Source organism: Heterodontus francisci, chromosome 24 (genome assembly GCF_036365525.1).
Source record: "Heterodontus francisci isolate sHetFra1 chromosome 24, sHetFra1.hap1, whole genome shotgun sequence".
Classification (NCBI taxonomy): Eukaryota; Metazoa; Chordata; class Chondrichthyes; order Heterodontiformes; family Heterodontidae; genus Heterodontus; species Heterodontus francisci.
Genome location: NC_090394.1, coordinates 61761505 through 61774844, shown reverse-complemented (window position 1 = coordinate 61774844; position 13340 = coordinate 61761505). Strand labels below are relative to the sequence as shown.

The 13340-nt window shown below is 42.3% G+C and overlaps 1 protein-coding gene across 1 annotated transcript in view; it reads left to right on the top strand.

Moving 5' to 3' along the window:
- clec16a (C-type lectin domain containing 16A) overlaps positions 1-13340 on the top strand; it is a 302517-nt gene that overhangs the window by 225203 nt on the left and 63974 nt on the right. The window contains exon 22 of the mRNA XM_068056378.1: positions 8591-8755. Within this exon, the coding sequence (XP_067912479.1) occupies positions 8591-8755 (165 nt within the window). The remainder of the gene's footprint in view (positions 1-8590; positions 8756-13340) is intronic.

Here is a 13340-nt window from a genome sequence, read left to right as displayed (position 1 = left end):
GATCCAGCCCCTCTGTTCAGCTTGGTAGGGGGACCTTGCACTGTGGTCTTTCCCCATTGAGCCTTTGCTGCGGCTGCCCCAAACTTTGGTGCGTCCCTCAGCACGTAGTCCTGGACTTTGGAATGTGCCAGTCTGCAACATTCGGTCGTGGACAACTCTTTGCGCTGGAAGACCAGCAAGTTTCGGGCAGACCAAAGGGCGTCTTTCACCGAATTGATGGTCCTCCAGCAGCAGTTGATGTTTGTCTCAGTGTGCGTCCCTGGGAACAGCCCGTAGAGTACAGACTCCTGTGTTACAGAGCTGCTTGGGATGAACCTCAACAAAAACCACTTCATCTGTTTCCACACCTGCTTTGCAAAGACTCATTCCATGAGGAGGTGGGCAACCGTCTCTTCCCCACCACAGCCACCTCGAGGGCATTGTGCGGAGGGGGCGAGACTTCGGGCGTGCAGGAAGGATCTGACTGGGAGGGCTCTTCTCACCACCAGCCAAGCTACATCTTTGTGCTTGTTTGAAAGTTCTGATGATGAGGCATCAAACATCAAATTACTTTGGCGGTCTGCTCGGGGAACATCCGACAGGATCCACTGTCTCCTTTTCCCCTAGGGCCTTGAGGACGTTCCGTGCACACCACTGCCTGATGGATCGGTGGTCAAAGATGTTTTCCCGCAGAGACTGCTCCACGAAGGATAGATGGTACAGCACGGTCCAACTGCCTGGAGCGTTCCGCGGCAATGTGACCAGGCCCATCCTTTGCAACACCAGGGACAGGTAGACCCTCAGCACGTAGTGACACTTGGAGTTTACGTACTGGAGGTCTACACACAGCTTGATGCAGCCGCACACGAAGGTGGTCATCAGGACGAGGGCCACGTTGGGTACATTTTTCCCGCCCTTATCCAGAGGTTTGAACATAGTGTCCCTCCGGACCCAGTCCATTTTAGATCCCCAGATGAAGTGGAAAATGGCTCGGGTAACCGCCACAGCGCAGGAGTGGGGTATGGGCCAGACCTGCGCCACGTACAGCAACAACGTGAGCGCCTCGCACCTGATGACCAGGTTCTTACCCACAATGGAGAGAGATCGCTGCCCCCACATGCTCAACTTTTGTTGTACCTTGGCTACTCGCTCCTCCCAGGTTTTGGTGCATGCCCCGGCCCTTCCGAACCATATCCCCAGCACCTTCAGGTAGTCTGACCTGACGGTGAAGGGGACAAAGGATCGGTCAGCCCAGTTCCCAAAGAACATGGCCTCGCTCTTGCCGTGGTTAACTTTGGCTCCCGAGGCCAGTTCAAATTGGTTGCAGATGCTCATCAGTCTGCGCACGGACAGCGGATCCGAGCAGAAAACGGCGACGTCATCCATGTACAGGGAGGTTTTAACCTGAGTGCCTCCGCTGCCTGGGATTGTCACCCCTCTTCTGCTCGCATCCTTCCTAATAGACTCAGCAAAGGGTTCAATACAGCAAACAAACAAGACTGGGGAGAGAGGACAGCCCTGTCTGACTCCAGATTGGATCGGGAAACTTTCCGATTCCCACCCATTTATTGAGACTGCGCTACTGATGTTTAGGCACATTTAGCTTACATATAGCTTCACCCTATCAATGGAGTGACTGTGGACAAGATCCAAAATGATAGGTCTCTGGTTAGTCCAAATTCACAACATTTCAGTCATGGTCATTGTGACGGAAACCACACCTACCAAATGGAAACATATTAATTTTGTCAGATGGAACACTACTTAAACCCTTTTGCTGGACATCGCACAGAGCTTGTTTAAAAAAGACCACAGAGTTGGGCAGCTGAAACATGGCTGCACATTTGCATTCTGAGAGACAGTTGAGTAGAGAGACAATGGGAGTGCTCACTGATTCAATTAACAAGATTGGTATTCAATTAACAAGATTGGTCTGGGCAATCCTAATAATCAACCTTCTTTGTGTAAGAGCCAGAGCTCCACACCCTACCGATTATGACTGGAGAACTTTAAGAATCAACAACCCTCGCAGATGTTGCTGTTTCAAAAAAAGAGCTGGTCACATGACTTGCCTGCTGACCAGACTGCGGACTGTTTGAATTGTGCCTCTCAGAGGTTTTGGGGCAGACTGCAATTTGAAGACCAAAGAGAAGGAAGTTCTTTCTCCCTGTCTTTCTCCCAAGCAAAGTCCTAGGGACCCACGGAAGCAAATTAAGCATCAAGACAGAGGACCTCGTCACCCCTCTGGTACTAGAGAAGCAAGTTTGAAAGTGTGCACTGGGCCCCAGCAAGAACTGGAAGACCTCAACTCCAATCAAGGACTTTACATCCAAACCGAAAGACAGTAGCTGAATTCTACTTATTGCAAACCTTCCCCTTTAATTCTTTCTCCCCCTCTGTATCTGTTTGTGTGTGTGTTTATCTCATATTGAACAAAGAACAGTACAGCACAGGAATAGGCCATTCGGCCCTCCAAACCTGTGGCAATTTTGATGCCTGTCTAAACTAAAACCTTCACTTCCGGGAACTGTATCCCTCTATTCCCATCCTATTCATGTATTTGTCAAGATGCCTCTTAAACGTCGCTATCGTACCTGCTTCCACCAGCTCCCAGCAGCAAGTTCCAGGCACTCACCACCCTCTGTGTAAAGAACTTGCCTCACACATCCCCTCTAAACTTTGCCCCTCTCACCTTAAACATAGTAACTGACTCTTACACCCTGGGAAAAAGCTTCTGACTATCCACTCTGTCCATGCCGCTCATAACTTTGTAAACCTCTATCATGTCGCCCCTCCACCTCCGTCGTTCCAGTGAGAACAATCCGAGTTTATCCAACCTCTCCTCATAGCTAATGCCCTCCAGACCAGGCAACATCCTGGTAAACCTCTGCTGTACCCTCTCCAAAGCCTCCACGTCCTTCTGGTAGTGTGGCGACCAGAATTGCACACAATATTCTAAGTGTGGCCTAACTAAGGTTCTGTACAGCTGCAGCATGACTTGCCAATTTTTATACTCTATGCCCCGACCGATGAAGGCAAGCATGCCGTATGCCTTTTTGACTACCTTATCCACCTGCATTGCCACTTTCAGTGACCTGTGGACCTGTACGCCCAGATCTCTCTGCCTGTCAATACTCCTAAGGGTTCTACCATTTACTGTATACTTCCCACATGTATTAGACCTTCCAAAATGCATTATCTCACATTTGTCCGGATTAAACTCCATCTGCCATTTCTCTGCCCAAGTCTCCAACCGATCTATATCCTGCTGTATCCTCTGACAATCCTCATCACTATCTGCAACTCCACCAACCTTTGTGTCGTCCGCAAACCTACTAATCGGACCAGCTACATTTTCCTCCAAATCATTTATATATACAAACAGCAAATGTCCCAGCACTGATCCCTGCATGCATGGTGGCGTTGCGTAGTTTAGTAATTTTTAACCAAGTTAGAGTGATAAGGTAATAAACTTGCAACTTTCTTGTTTAAACCTGAGAAAACCTGACTCGATGGTTCATTTACAATTACAATTGGAGAGCAGTGAGCAAGGGCTCACTGAGGTGTTAAGCTAAAAACACTGTTTTAAAAGTTAAACCCTGTTACGGCCAAACCAGGAAAGGAGCCAGAGGGGAGCCCGAGACCCCGTCCTCACCCGGTCGTAATATAATACAAGAATAATTGTTGCCTTCAGCTTTGGTTGGGAAGAATACTCCTATATTTTCTTAAACTTATAATTGAATTTTCCGAGCACAGTTAAATCACTGCATTTTGTGCAATCTATAATTATAAATGTATTCTGTCCAAAAATTTTTAACTTATAAAAGAAAGGAAAAACTTGCATTTATATAGTTATTGCCTTTCACAACCTCAGGAAGTCCCGAAGTGCTTTACAGCCAATTAAGTACTTTTGAAGTGTAGTCACTATTGGATTATGGGAAACACAGCAGCCAATCTGTGCACCGCAAGGTCTCACAAACAACAATGTGATAATGACCAGATAATCTGTTTGTGATGTTGGTTGAGGGATCAATAATTAGCCATGACACTGGGGAGAACTTTTATGTTCACCTGGGAGGACAGGTAGGCTCTCAGTTTAACATCACATCTCTGAAGGAACATACTGAGAGAGTGCAGCATGCCCTTAGTACTACTCTGAAGTGTCAGCCCAGATTTTCTGCTCAAGTCTCTGGAGTAGACTTAAACCCTCAACTTACTGTTTCAGGTGACAGTGCTACCACTGAGCTTTGGCTGACATCTTTGGATTTTACAAAGTGGAAGTAATTGACTGACAAACTTCAAAATCTGAATTGTTCAGTCTTTAGGCAATACAATGCTTTGGATAAACAAAGCTCAGCACTGTGGAGGGCTAAAATGCTGGGCTTGCTTTATTTTTCCCCTTTATCTCCTCAAAATAAGTTATCAATGAATGAATCTTAGTTATATTTCTATGGCAAAAAAGCAAGCTGCTCCTGAAGAGGTGGTGGAGAGAAAGTCATAGGGTTCTCTTTCAGAAATTGTCATTGATTTCTGTGCCTAAATAGTGGAGGGCTGGAAGTAAGTTGTCTTCTCTGCTACACTGTTTGTATGCTTAAAGGAGGCAAATAGGAACTAGAGACAAGTACAGGGATTCCATATACTTCAGAAATAAAAATTCTTTAACGTCAAGTTTTTTTTTTGACAATTTGAGAATCATCAAATGCCGCACTTTAAACCTGACTGAAACAGCGAAGTGATGGTTCCACTCCATTGTTTTTCAGTATACACCTCAGTGGTTATAACCAGATTTGTCAACGTAACCACAGTTTATAGTTGACAACCACAGCTTACAGGGAAATACACATTTTCCTTGTGTAACCATTGTAAATTACAGTTGCAAGTTATGAAATATTTGACCTATTTAATGTGTACTTTTTCATATATTATATATATAATCTTTAGCCGATAGATGTATTTCAATTCAGCTCCCTTCAACATTAAGTTTCAATACTGCAAAGAAATCTTGCAAAATCTTAGGTGATCTTTCTGTAGTATTAGATTCAATTTTAGTTGTCCTCTAATAATTTCACCTATAACAACTAGTTGAAATATGTCAAAGATGATATTGTATAGGCTTGTTTTATTGATCTATAAAGGCTGAAATAAAACATCACCAAAAGTAAGCCATCTTCTTACAAAATGAACTGCCATTCCAAGCAAATACTGTGTACCCATTTTTTAAAAAAAAACTTTTTTTGTGTTTTCAATTTTCATATCTAACTGACATTCAAATACAATCCAATGTCAAAGTCTTCAAATTCTGTTGGTTGTAAGAGTCCTTCATGAAACTTCAATCCAGTACCTTCTACAAGATACGACGTAAAACTATCCATGCTTTAGTGCAGGCTGATACTGATTTACCAGTATCACTTATGGATGGCATGAGCTGGTGTTGGAAATAGAAGTCACTGTGGGTTCCTTTTGAGATTGGAAGCTAAAGTTAAAAATTGAGTTCGGGTACAGGACGTGAGCAGGGGCTTTACTGTACATCTAGCCAGTGATGAGGCATGCTTGAGAGGGGTTAATTCTTCCAATGTGGAAGTGTTCCATTTACAGCATATCTCACTTTATTGAGCGCAATAGATAAATAAAAATATCTTGTAACTAGCTCAGAATTTTTTTGTCTGATTATGTTGTGGACTGAAATTATTCTCCACAACTATACTTTACTCCTTTGCAGAGATTTCTAACTTCATTGTGGAAATTGGTAATGGATTTAATATGTCCACCTGTGTGTGTTTGGATACAAAATGGTGCATTACTGGAGATGGAAATTGAAGTTTTTTTGTCACTACTGTAAATCAAAATTTCCAAAAGTTGGATGTTGTATTGGTGTAGCACTAATGGAGTGATAGGATGTGCATTGATGCATATCACTCCTTTTCTGACCTCAGCACTGTCATTGTAAGGCAGTCCTGAGTGTAGAGACAAGTGCTTTCCCACATGGATCGCGGAGAATCAGTAACAGTTATCTTCGACTGTTCTCTACATTTCGTAGCTTCTAATTCAGAGTGTTGCAAGTAGAGGGACATGAGTAGGTTAATGCCTGTTCTCTTGGTCAGAGATAATATGTGAATCCAAGTAATAAAAAGTAACATAAAAGAAAGCACCAACATATTTTAGGCTTAGATTTCTAGATCACAAGGCAGTACATCCAAGTTGGGAACGTTTTTGACATTGCAGGTGTTGCACTCAATATACTATAATGGTTACTTTATCTGATGCAAGCCTTTCTTTTGGCCAAGTTAATTAGAAAATAAGGGCATTTTGTAATAACTTGTGGAGCCGGTTTAAATTTCTAGCTCCTGTGATTTATTTTCAGCACTTTCTTTACGGCAGGTATATAGCATATTTGTGTTTATTCTGGAATGCAGCCTTACCGCTAACTGCCAAGAACAAAAATTCTCTCCCCACTTCAGTTCCTTTACAGATACATGTCGATTTACGTGGCAACTGACTAGAACATTGAGGTAATTCTGGTAACTGAATAAAGTTTTTGTAATGCAATAAATAAACTACACGAGAGAGACAAATGAATAACAAATTTATTAAAATAACTGGGTCCTCTTTTTCATGAGTGCTACAAATGACCATATTTGACCAGCAGCCATGAGTTATTGATTTTTTTTCACTTGTTCTATCTCAATTAAACATGCTCTGCCTGTGAAAGAACTGAAGTAACTGTCAGCAAATGATGAGGTTTACTGTACACAACTTTGCTCAGACTGGGAAAAGCTGATAAAAGTAATATTGTCCTCATCTCAAGCTTTGTCAAAATGGACATTTTGTGTCATTTACATGAGCTTATCTTTGATAAAATGTTCACGTCTAGTGTCTCATTTTCTTCTTTCTGATTGGTTAAGTGTCTCTCCTTATTTTTGAAATGGTTTCTCCATTATCCTTTCTAAATTATCAGTATGTTTTTTTTACATAGAATCATTGGATGGTTACAGTGTAAAGGTACGCCATTCAGCCCATCAAGTCAATGCTGGCTCTCTGCAAGAGCAATTCAGCTAGTGTTCTCCCCCCCACCCCCCCCCCCCCCCCCCCCGCCCAAAACCTGTCCTTTTCTCCCTGCCTCGCAACTTTTTTTTCTCTTCGGTTGCTTATCCATTTCCCTTTGAAAGCCACAATTGACACTGTCTCCACCACACTCGCAGGTCAAGCATTCCAAATTCTAACCACTTGCTGCGTAAAAATGTTTTTCCTCATGCTGCCGTTGGTTCTATTGCCAATCACCTTAAATTAGTGTCCTCTTGTTCTCTCACCTTCCAGCAGTGGGGACAGTTTCTATCTACTCTGGGCTGAAATTTATACTTCTCCCGTGCAAGCTGCACGTCGTGTTATCATGGCGGCTCATTTAAATGGCTGGGGTGGACTACCCCCCAATGATGTGGAGGGGGACAGACGGACCGTCCCTGGCAATGGTGTCAGGCGCCTTTGCGCAGGCGCTGACGCCATTTTAAAAGGGCTTTGAGCCCTAACTTTCAATTTAAATATTTAAAGTTAATTTTAATGAAAAATATTAAATCCATTTAAATTGCCCCCCCCTCCATAACCATAGAATTAATTACCTGTCCTCTCTCCTACCACCCCCCACCACTGCAAACTGCATAAACGTACACTCCTGGTCTCCACCTGCAGCCTCCTTGTGGACAGACTATGCCTGCAATTGGTTGCACCAGATGCACATCCCAAGCCTCTGCCTTGGCCTGCACCTGCAACTTTCAGTCATTGGCCTTTTACTTACCCCATTCCCATCAACTCTCATCCAGTCCAGCCTCACCATCTGTCATTTCTTCGACCCATAGGTTCCACCTCGACCTGCCTAACCCACAGTCCAGCCTCCATCTCAGCTCTATGAATAACACCACAGGAGATACACTAAGATATAGAGTATAATATGGGTCAGTGTGAGTAATTGGACAGTAAATTAATCTTGGCGTCCAGGTGATAACATAAACATAATTCAAGCTATTTATAGACATCTCCTTAACTCACAGATTGCATTATTGCCTTGTTGTTTGCTCTTAACCGCAATTTGTATTTAAAATAGTCAAAGGTGATCAAGACCAGCAGAAAATCATTCTTCCTAATTGCTGTCTATGAAGAACCACCAAACTCCTGTCAAGTCCTTTTTATGATGGCATTCTGATTGTAAACTAGCAATATAGAATATGGCTAAAAACTTGCCCCATTCTACAGCAATTGGGCATTTGACTAATTCAGACTACTGTTTATCATGAGGCTACGATAAATGGATTGTTTGCAATTCTAATGCAGAACTGGAAGGGGTTTATAAGTTTAGTATGTATTATAATGGACATTTTTCGCATATTAAGCACTAATGTTAAAAATATTGCACTGCATCAGATTGTGTACAATTTTACAATGTTCGTTACGATAAACTGAAAGAAATTAGCGGATGTTATGTAGTTGAAAATATTTATATGATTTGAAAGCTGCAGAAGAATTTATTATTTAGCTGTTGATTCGTTTTTTTAAAATGCAATTCATACAACCAGATTCTATTCAGGAATAACAATTATTTGAAATACTTATTGTATTCTAGTACTGTTGGATCTCCCAGTGGAAACCTCCTCTGAAGTCGTGGGTTTTGGACATGGATCTCCTTCTGCCCATCATCTACCTTTTAGATTCTATGACCAGTCTCGCCGCGGTGTCAGTGATCCGACAGTTCAACGTTCAGTTTTTGCTTCTGTTGATAAAGTTCCAGGTAATGTTGAATGTTCTACTAGTCCAAATGCATCTTTTAAATCATTTATGCAAAAATATTAAGTAGCATTAACCCTTTGAAGATACTGATACAGCCTTATTGCACAGTCAGTAACAAAGCTTTATTGCTCAATAAGTAAGCTTACAGGTTTGCAGTGCTTCAGTTTAATCGGAGATTACCAAAGCAAGAACTGCGCTCTCGGGCTGTACAGTGCTATCAACCTAATTTATATTTGGGGATTTTGGCCAAAATGTTGTGAGTAGATTGGAACATAACATGTGTTTGTATTGGCACACAGGTGTTAACCGATCTGGGAGACAGCTGAATAAGTAAATAAATATAATTCTTAAATGAAAGAGTATGTAAAATTCCCATCCGCAGTAACATCAAACTAGAAATAACTGGTTTTGATAAAAATCAGCCTGCTGTATGTAAACTTGTCATACTGTAATTAATCCTCCCACCAGTGGTGGCGCTGCAGGAGTGCTTGTGTCTCTGTGTGGTAATATAAGCATTCATGAGGATAGTTAGGTATACCATATGCATGGTTTTAGCTATTGGCAAATGTGGATATTTGATTAGATTTTCAATTTTCTTTATCTCCTGAAAGCCGCAAAACCAAATTTTTTTTTATTTGTTCATGGGATGTGGGCGTCGCTGGCTACAACAGCATTTGTTGCCCATCTCTAATTGCCTTTGAGAAGGTGGTGGTGAGCCCCCTTCTTGAACCTCTGCAGTCCGTGTGGGGTAGGTACACCCACAGTGCTGTTAAGAAGGGAGTTCCAGGATTTTGACCCAGCAACAGTGAAGGAACGGCAATACAGTTCCAAATCAGGATGGTGTGTGACTTGGAGGGGAACTTGCAGGTGGTGGTGTTCCCATGCATCTGCTGCCTTTGTCCTTCTCGATCAGGGATGTTCAATAAACAGCCTGTGGACTAGGATCCGGCCCGCCAAAAGTTTCCATGTGGCCCGTGGATGTAAACTGTTCCCCGGGCCGTTCCTCCTCTTCCTCTCCGTGACTGGAGATGAGAAATATTGTCAGTCTGGCTTTTAAACTACTGCGCTGTCAGTTTCACAGGTGACAGCTGTTGACATCAGGAACAGCCATTTTCCAGCAGACTCCGGGTTTTCTGGCGTGTTCTGACTTTTTATAAAACCAGCCAGAAAACCCAGACTCTGTTCGAAAACGGCTGATATTGATGTCAACAGCTGTCACCTATGAAGCTGACAACAATCTTTTTTAACAAGAACTGGAGTGGGGGGGTGGGCGAAGAGACCGTCAGAGTCATTTACTTATGGCACAGAAGGTAGCCATTTTGTCCAAGTTCATGCCGGCTCTCCACGGAGCTCTGCAGTCAGTCCCACTCCCTGGCTCAATCCCGGAGCCCTGCAAGTCTGTTTCTCTCAGGTGGCCATCCAACTTCCTCTTGAAGTCAATGATCGTCTCTACTTCCACCATCCTTGTCAACAGTGAGTTCCAGGTCATTACCACCATTGTGTAAAAAAGTGCTTCCTCATATTCCCCCTGCATCTTTTGCACAAAACTTTCAATCTGTGTCCCCTAGTCCTACAGGGGAGGGGGGAGGGAAGAGAGAACGAGACACACACTTGCAATGTGGGGAGAGGGGGAAGAGAGATCAAAGTCTGTCCCGAAGGTTGGACATATATCCAGAATACTCTGCATCGATACATCAACTCTGCGGGCAGAGATTGACTACTTATTAATGCAAAAACAATGCCAGGTATGTCACTAAATCAGTTTTCAATGTAGTGACCAGAAAGTAAGTCAATAAATTAGTCTTCTCATTGAAAGCATCGTCACAAAAATGCACATTTGTTGTTTTTATTAAGATGAAATTTTTAATGCCTTTATCTTTCGAAATTTGCTCACCGGCCCCCTGGGCCGAGCAAAAATCGCAATGCGGCCCTCCGCCAGAAAAGGTTGGACAACCCTGTTTTAGATTGTAGAGGTAGCGGGTTTGGAAGGTGCTGTGCAAGGAGCCTTGGTGCGTTGCTGCAGTGCATCTTGTAGTTAGTACACACTGCTGCCAGGGAGTGGAGGGAGTGAATGTTGAAGGTGGTAGATGGGGTGTCAATCAAGAGAGCTGCTTTGTCCTGGATGGTGTCGAGCTTCTTGAGTGTTGTTGGAGCTGCACCCATCTAGGCAAGTGGAGAGTATTGCATCACACTCCTGACTTGTGCCTTGTAGATGATGGACAGGCTTTGGAGAGTCAGGAGGTGAATTACAAGAGGTGAGATTCCTAGCCTTTGACCTGCTCTTGTACCCATGGTATTTATATGGCTACTCCAGTTTCTGGTCAGTGGTAACCCCCAGGATGTTGATAGTGGGGGATTCAGTGATTGTAATGCCATTGAATGTCAAGGGGAGATGGTTAGATTCTCTCTTGTTGGAGATAGTCATTGTCTGGCACTTGTGTGGCATGAATGCTATTTACAGAGTTACTTCACAGAACTTGTTAAGTGCCAGATTGTGTTTCAATTTGATTCAGTCAGTTCCTCTTTACAATGTAGCATTGCCCACAACAGAACTCTCATTATCGCTTTTGGGTCCACGCTAACCATTATTGCAGTCAAATGTGGTTCAGTAAGAATCTACAAAGGGTTTACATTTTTATGTTGCTTACGCAGATATTTCCACTGTTTAATGTATGGTGTAAACTATCTTTAAAGCATATTTGTGGGTCGGCAATTTTGAGTTCAGGGTAGTGAGCTGGTTTCAGCAATGTAATTGTAGGGAGCCAGCATAGAGTCACCACTTTCCACTCAACCCAAACTAAAGACCAATGTAAAAGCACACGTCATTTTTTTTTCTGCTTTTGTTTGATCTGAAAATGATTTGCCCTTTCAAATATGAATAAAAATAAGGAGAAACAGGACAGGTGTGTCAAATTGTGTGAAATTATTTTCTTTCTATCAGGCTGAAACCTATGATCAAATTTCAGCACTTGTCATTTTGGGTCAGGATATCATTGATATGTTATGAAGAAACATAATGAATTAAAAGTCTACATGATCAATCAGCCAAAAGAAATATGCTATTAAATGTTCAAAACAATTAGGAAAAAATATTTTTGGTTAATATTTTAGGAGCTCTCTCTATAACTACAAAATTATCTCTGGGGCAGTTAGAAGATAACATAAGAAACAGAAGCTGGAGTAGACTATTTGGCCCTTTGAGCCTGCTCCGGCATTCAACCTCAACTCCACCTTCCCACGCTTTTTCCCATATCCCTTAATTCCCTTAGTACCCAAAAATCTATCAACCTCTCTCTTGAATATACTCAACAACTGAGCATCCATAGCTTTCTGGGGTAGAGAATTCTAAAGATTCACAATCCTTTCACTGAAGTTAGCAATTGTTATCCTGATGTATTCAGTTAGGAATGAGAGATCAAACTGAAAATTATGTACCAGTTAAGATGACTTTTCTGGTAGGGAAAATGCTTCTGTGCATTGTAGGATCAATAAATGCTTGTCTCATGATTACATGCATGTCAATTCTTGTATTTCATATATTTAGCTTTTCCGACTTAGTGTCTGTCTGCATTTGTGAATAACAATTTGCAGCACTTTCCAATTCTGCTTTCTACTTTGTAGCTCTTGGAGCTTGAAACTCTGGTAAACAATCTGAATCAGGAAAGAATTTGGGAAATAACAGGGCCAGTGTGAATTGGGTGGATGTGTAGAGAATCTCAGAAGAGTGTCTTCTGCGTTTGTAAACTGGGTGGGAGAATCAGAGGAGTGCCTTTGTGAACTGGTGGAGGGGAAAATAGTGCCAATGTAAAATAGGGAAGAAGGGGATGAAGAAAAGCAATGCCAACATAAACTGATGAAGGAAAGAATAGTGCCAGTATATCCTGATGTTGAAGAAGAGGGATGCCTGTGTGAATTGGAGAGGATGGTTGAAAAAGAAGACCTGCGTTCAAGAGAACTTTTTTAGTCAGCACGTAACAAGCCCAATAAGAGGGGGCGCAATTCTAGATGTAGTCTTCGGTAATGAAGCTGGGCAAGTGGATGAAGTAACAATGGGTGATCATTTTGGAGATAGTGACCATAATAGTTAGATTTAGCATAATCATGGAAAAGGACAAAGATAAAACAGGAGTAAAAGTTCTAACAAATGCTAGAAATACTCAGCAGGTCTGACAGCATCTGTGGAGAGAGAAGCAGAGTTAACATTTCAGGTCAGTGACCTTTCATCAGAACTGGCAAAGGTTAGAAATGTAATGGGTTTGAAGCAAATAAAGCAGGGCTGGGGCAAGAGATAACAAAAGAGAAAGTGTTGATCGGACCGGGTTACACAGGTCATGGAGCAAAGGAAAACGGTATGTTAATGGTGTGCTGAAAAACAAAGCGTTAGTGCAGAGATGGTATTAATTGACAGAAAAATGAACAGCCCTAGTAAATAAAGTAAAGAGAAAGGTAAGGTCTACAGTTTTTTTTTTATAGTAGTAGTAGTGTTTTTTTAGGGAATCAAGAAATCTCTCATTTTTGAATAATTTAAGTGAGCAAATTAAGGCTAAGTCATGGCAGGGCAGCTCGGCAGCGTGGAGTGCTTCTCC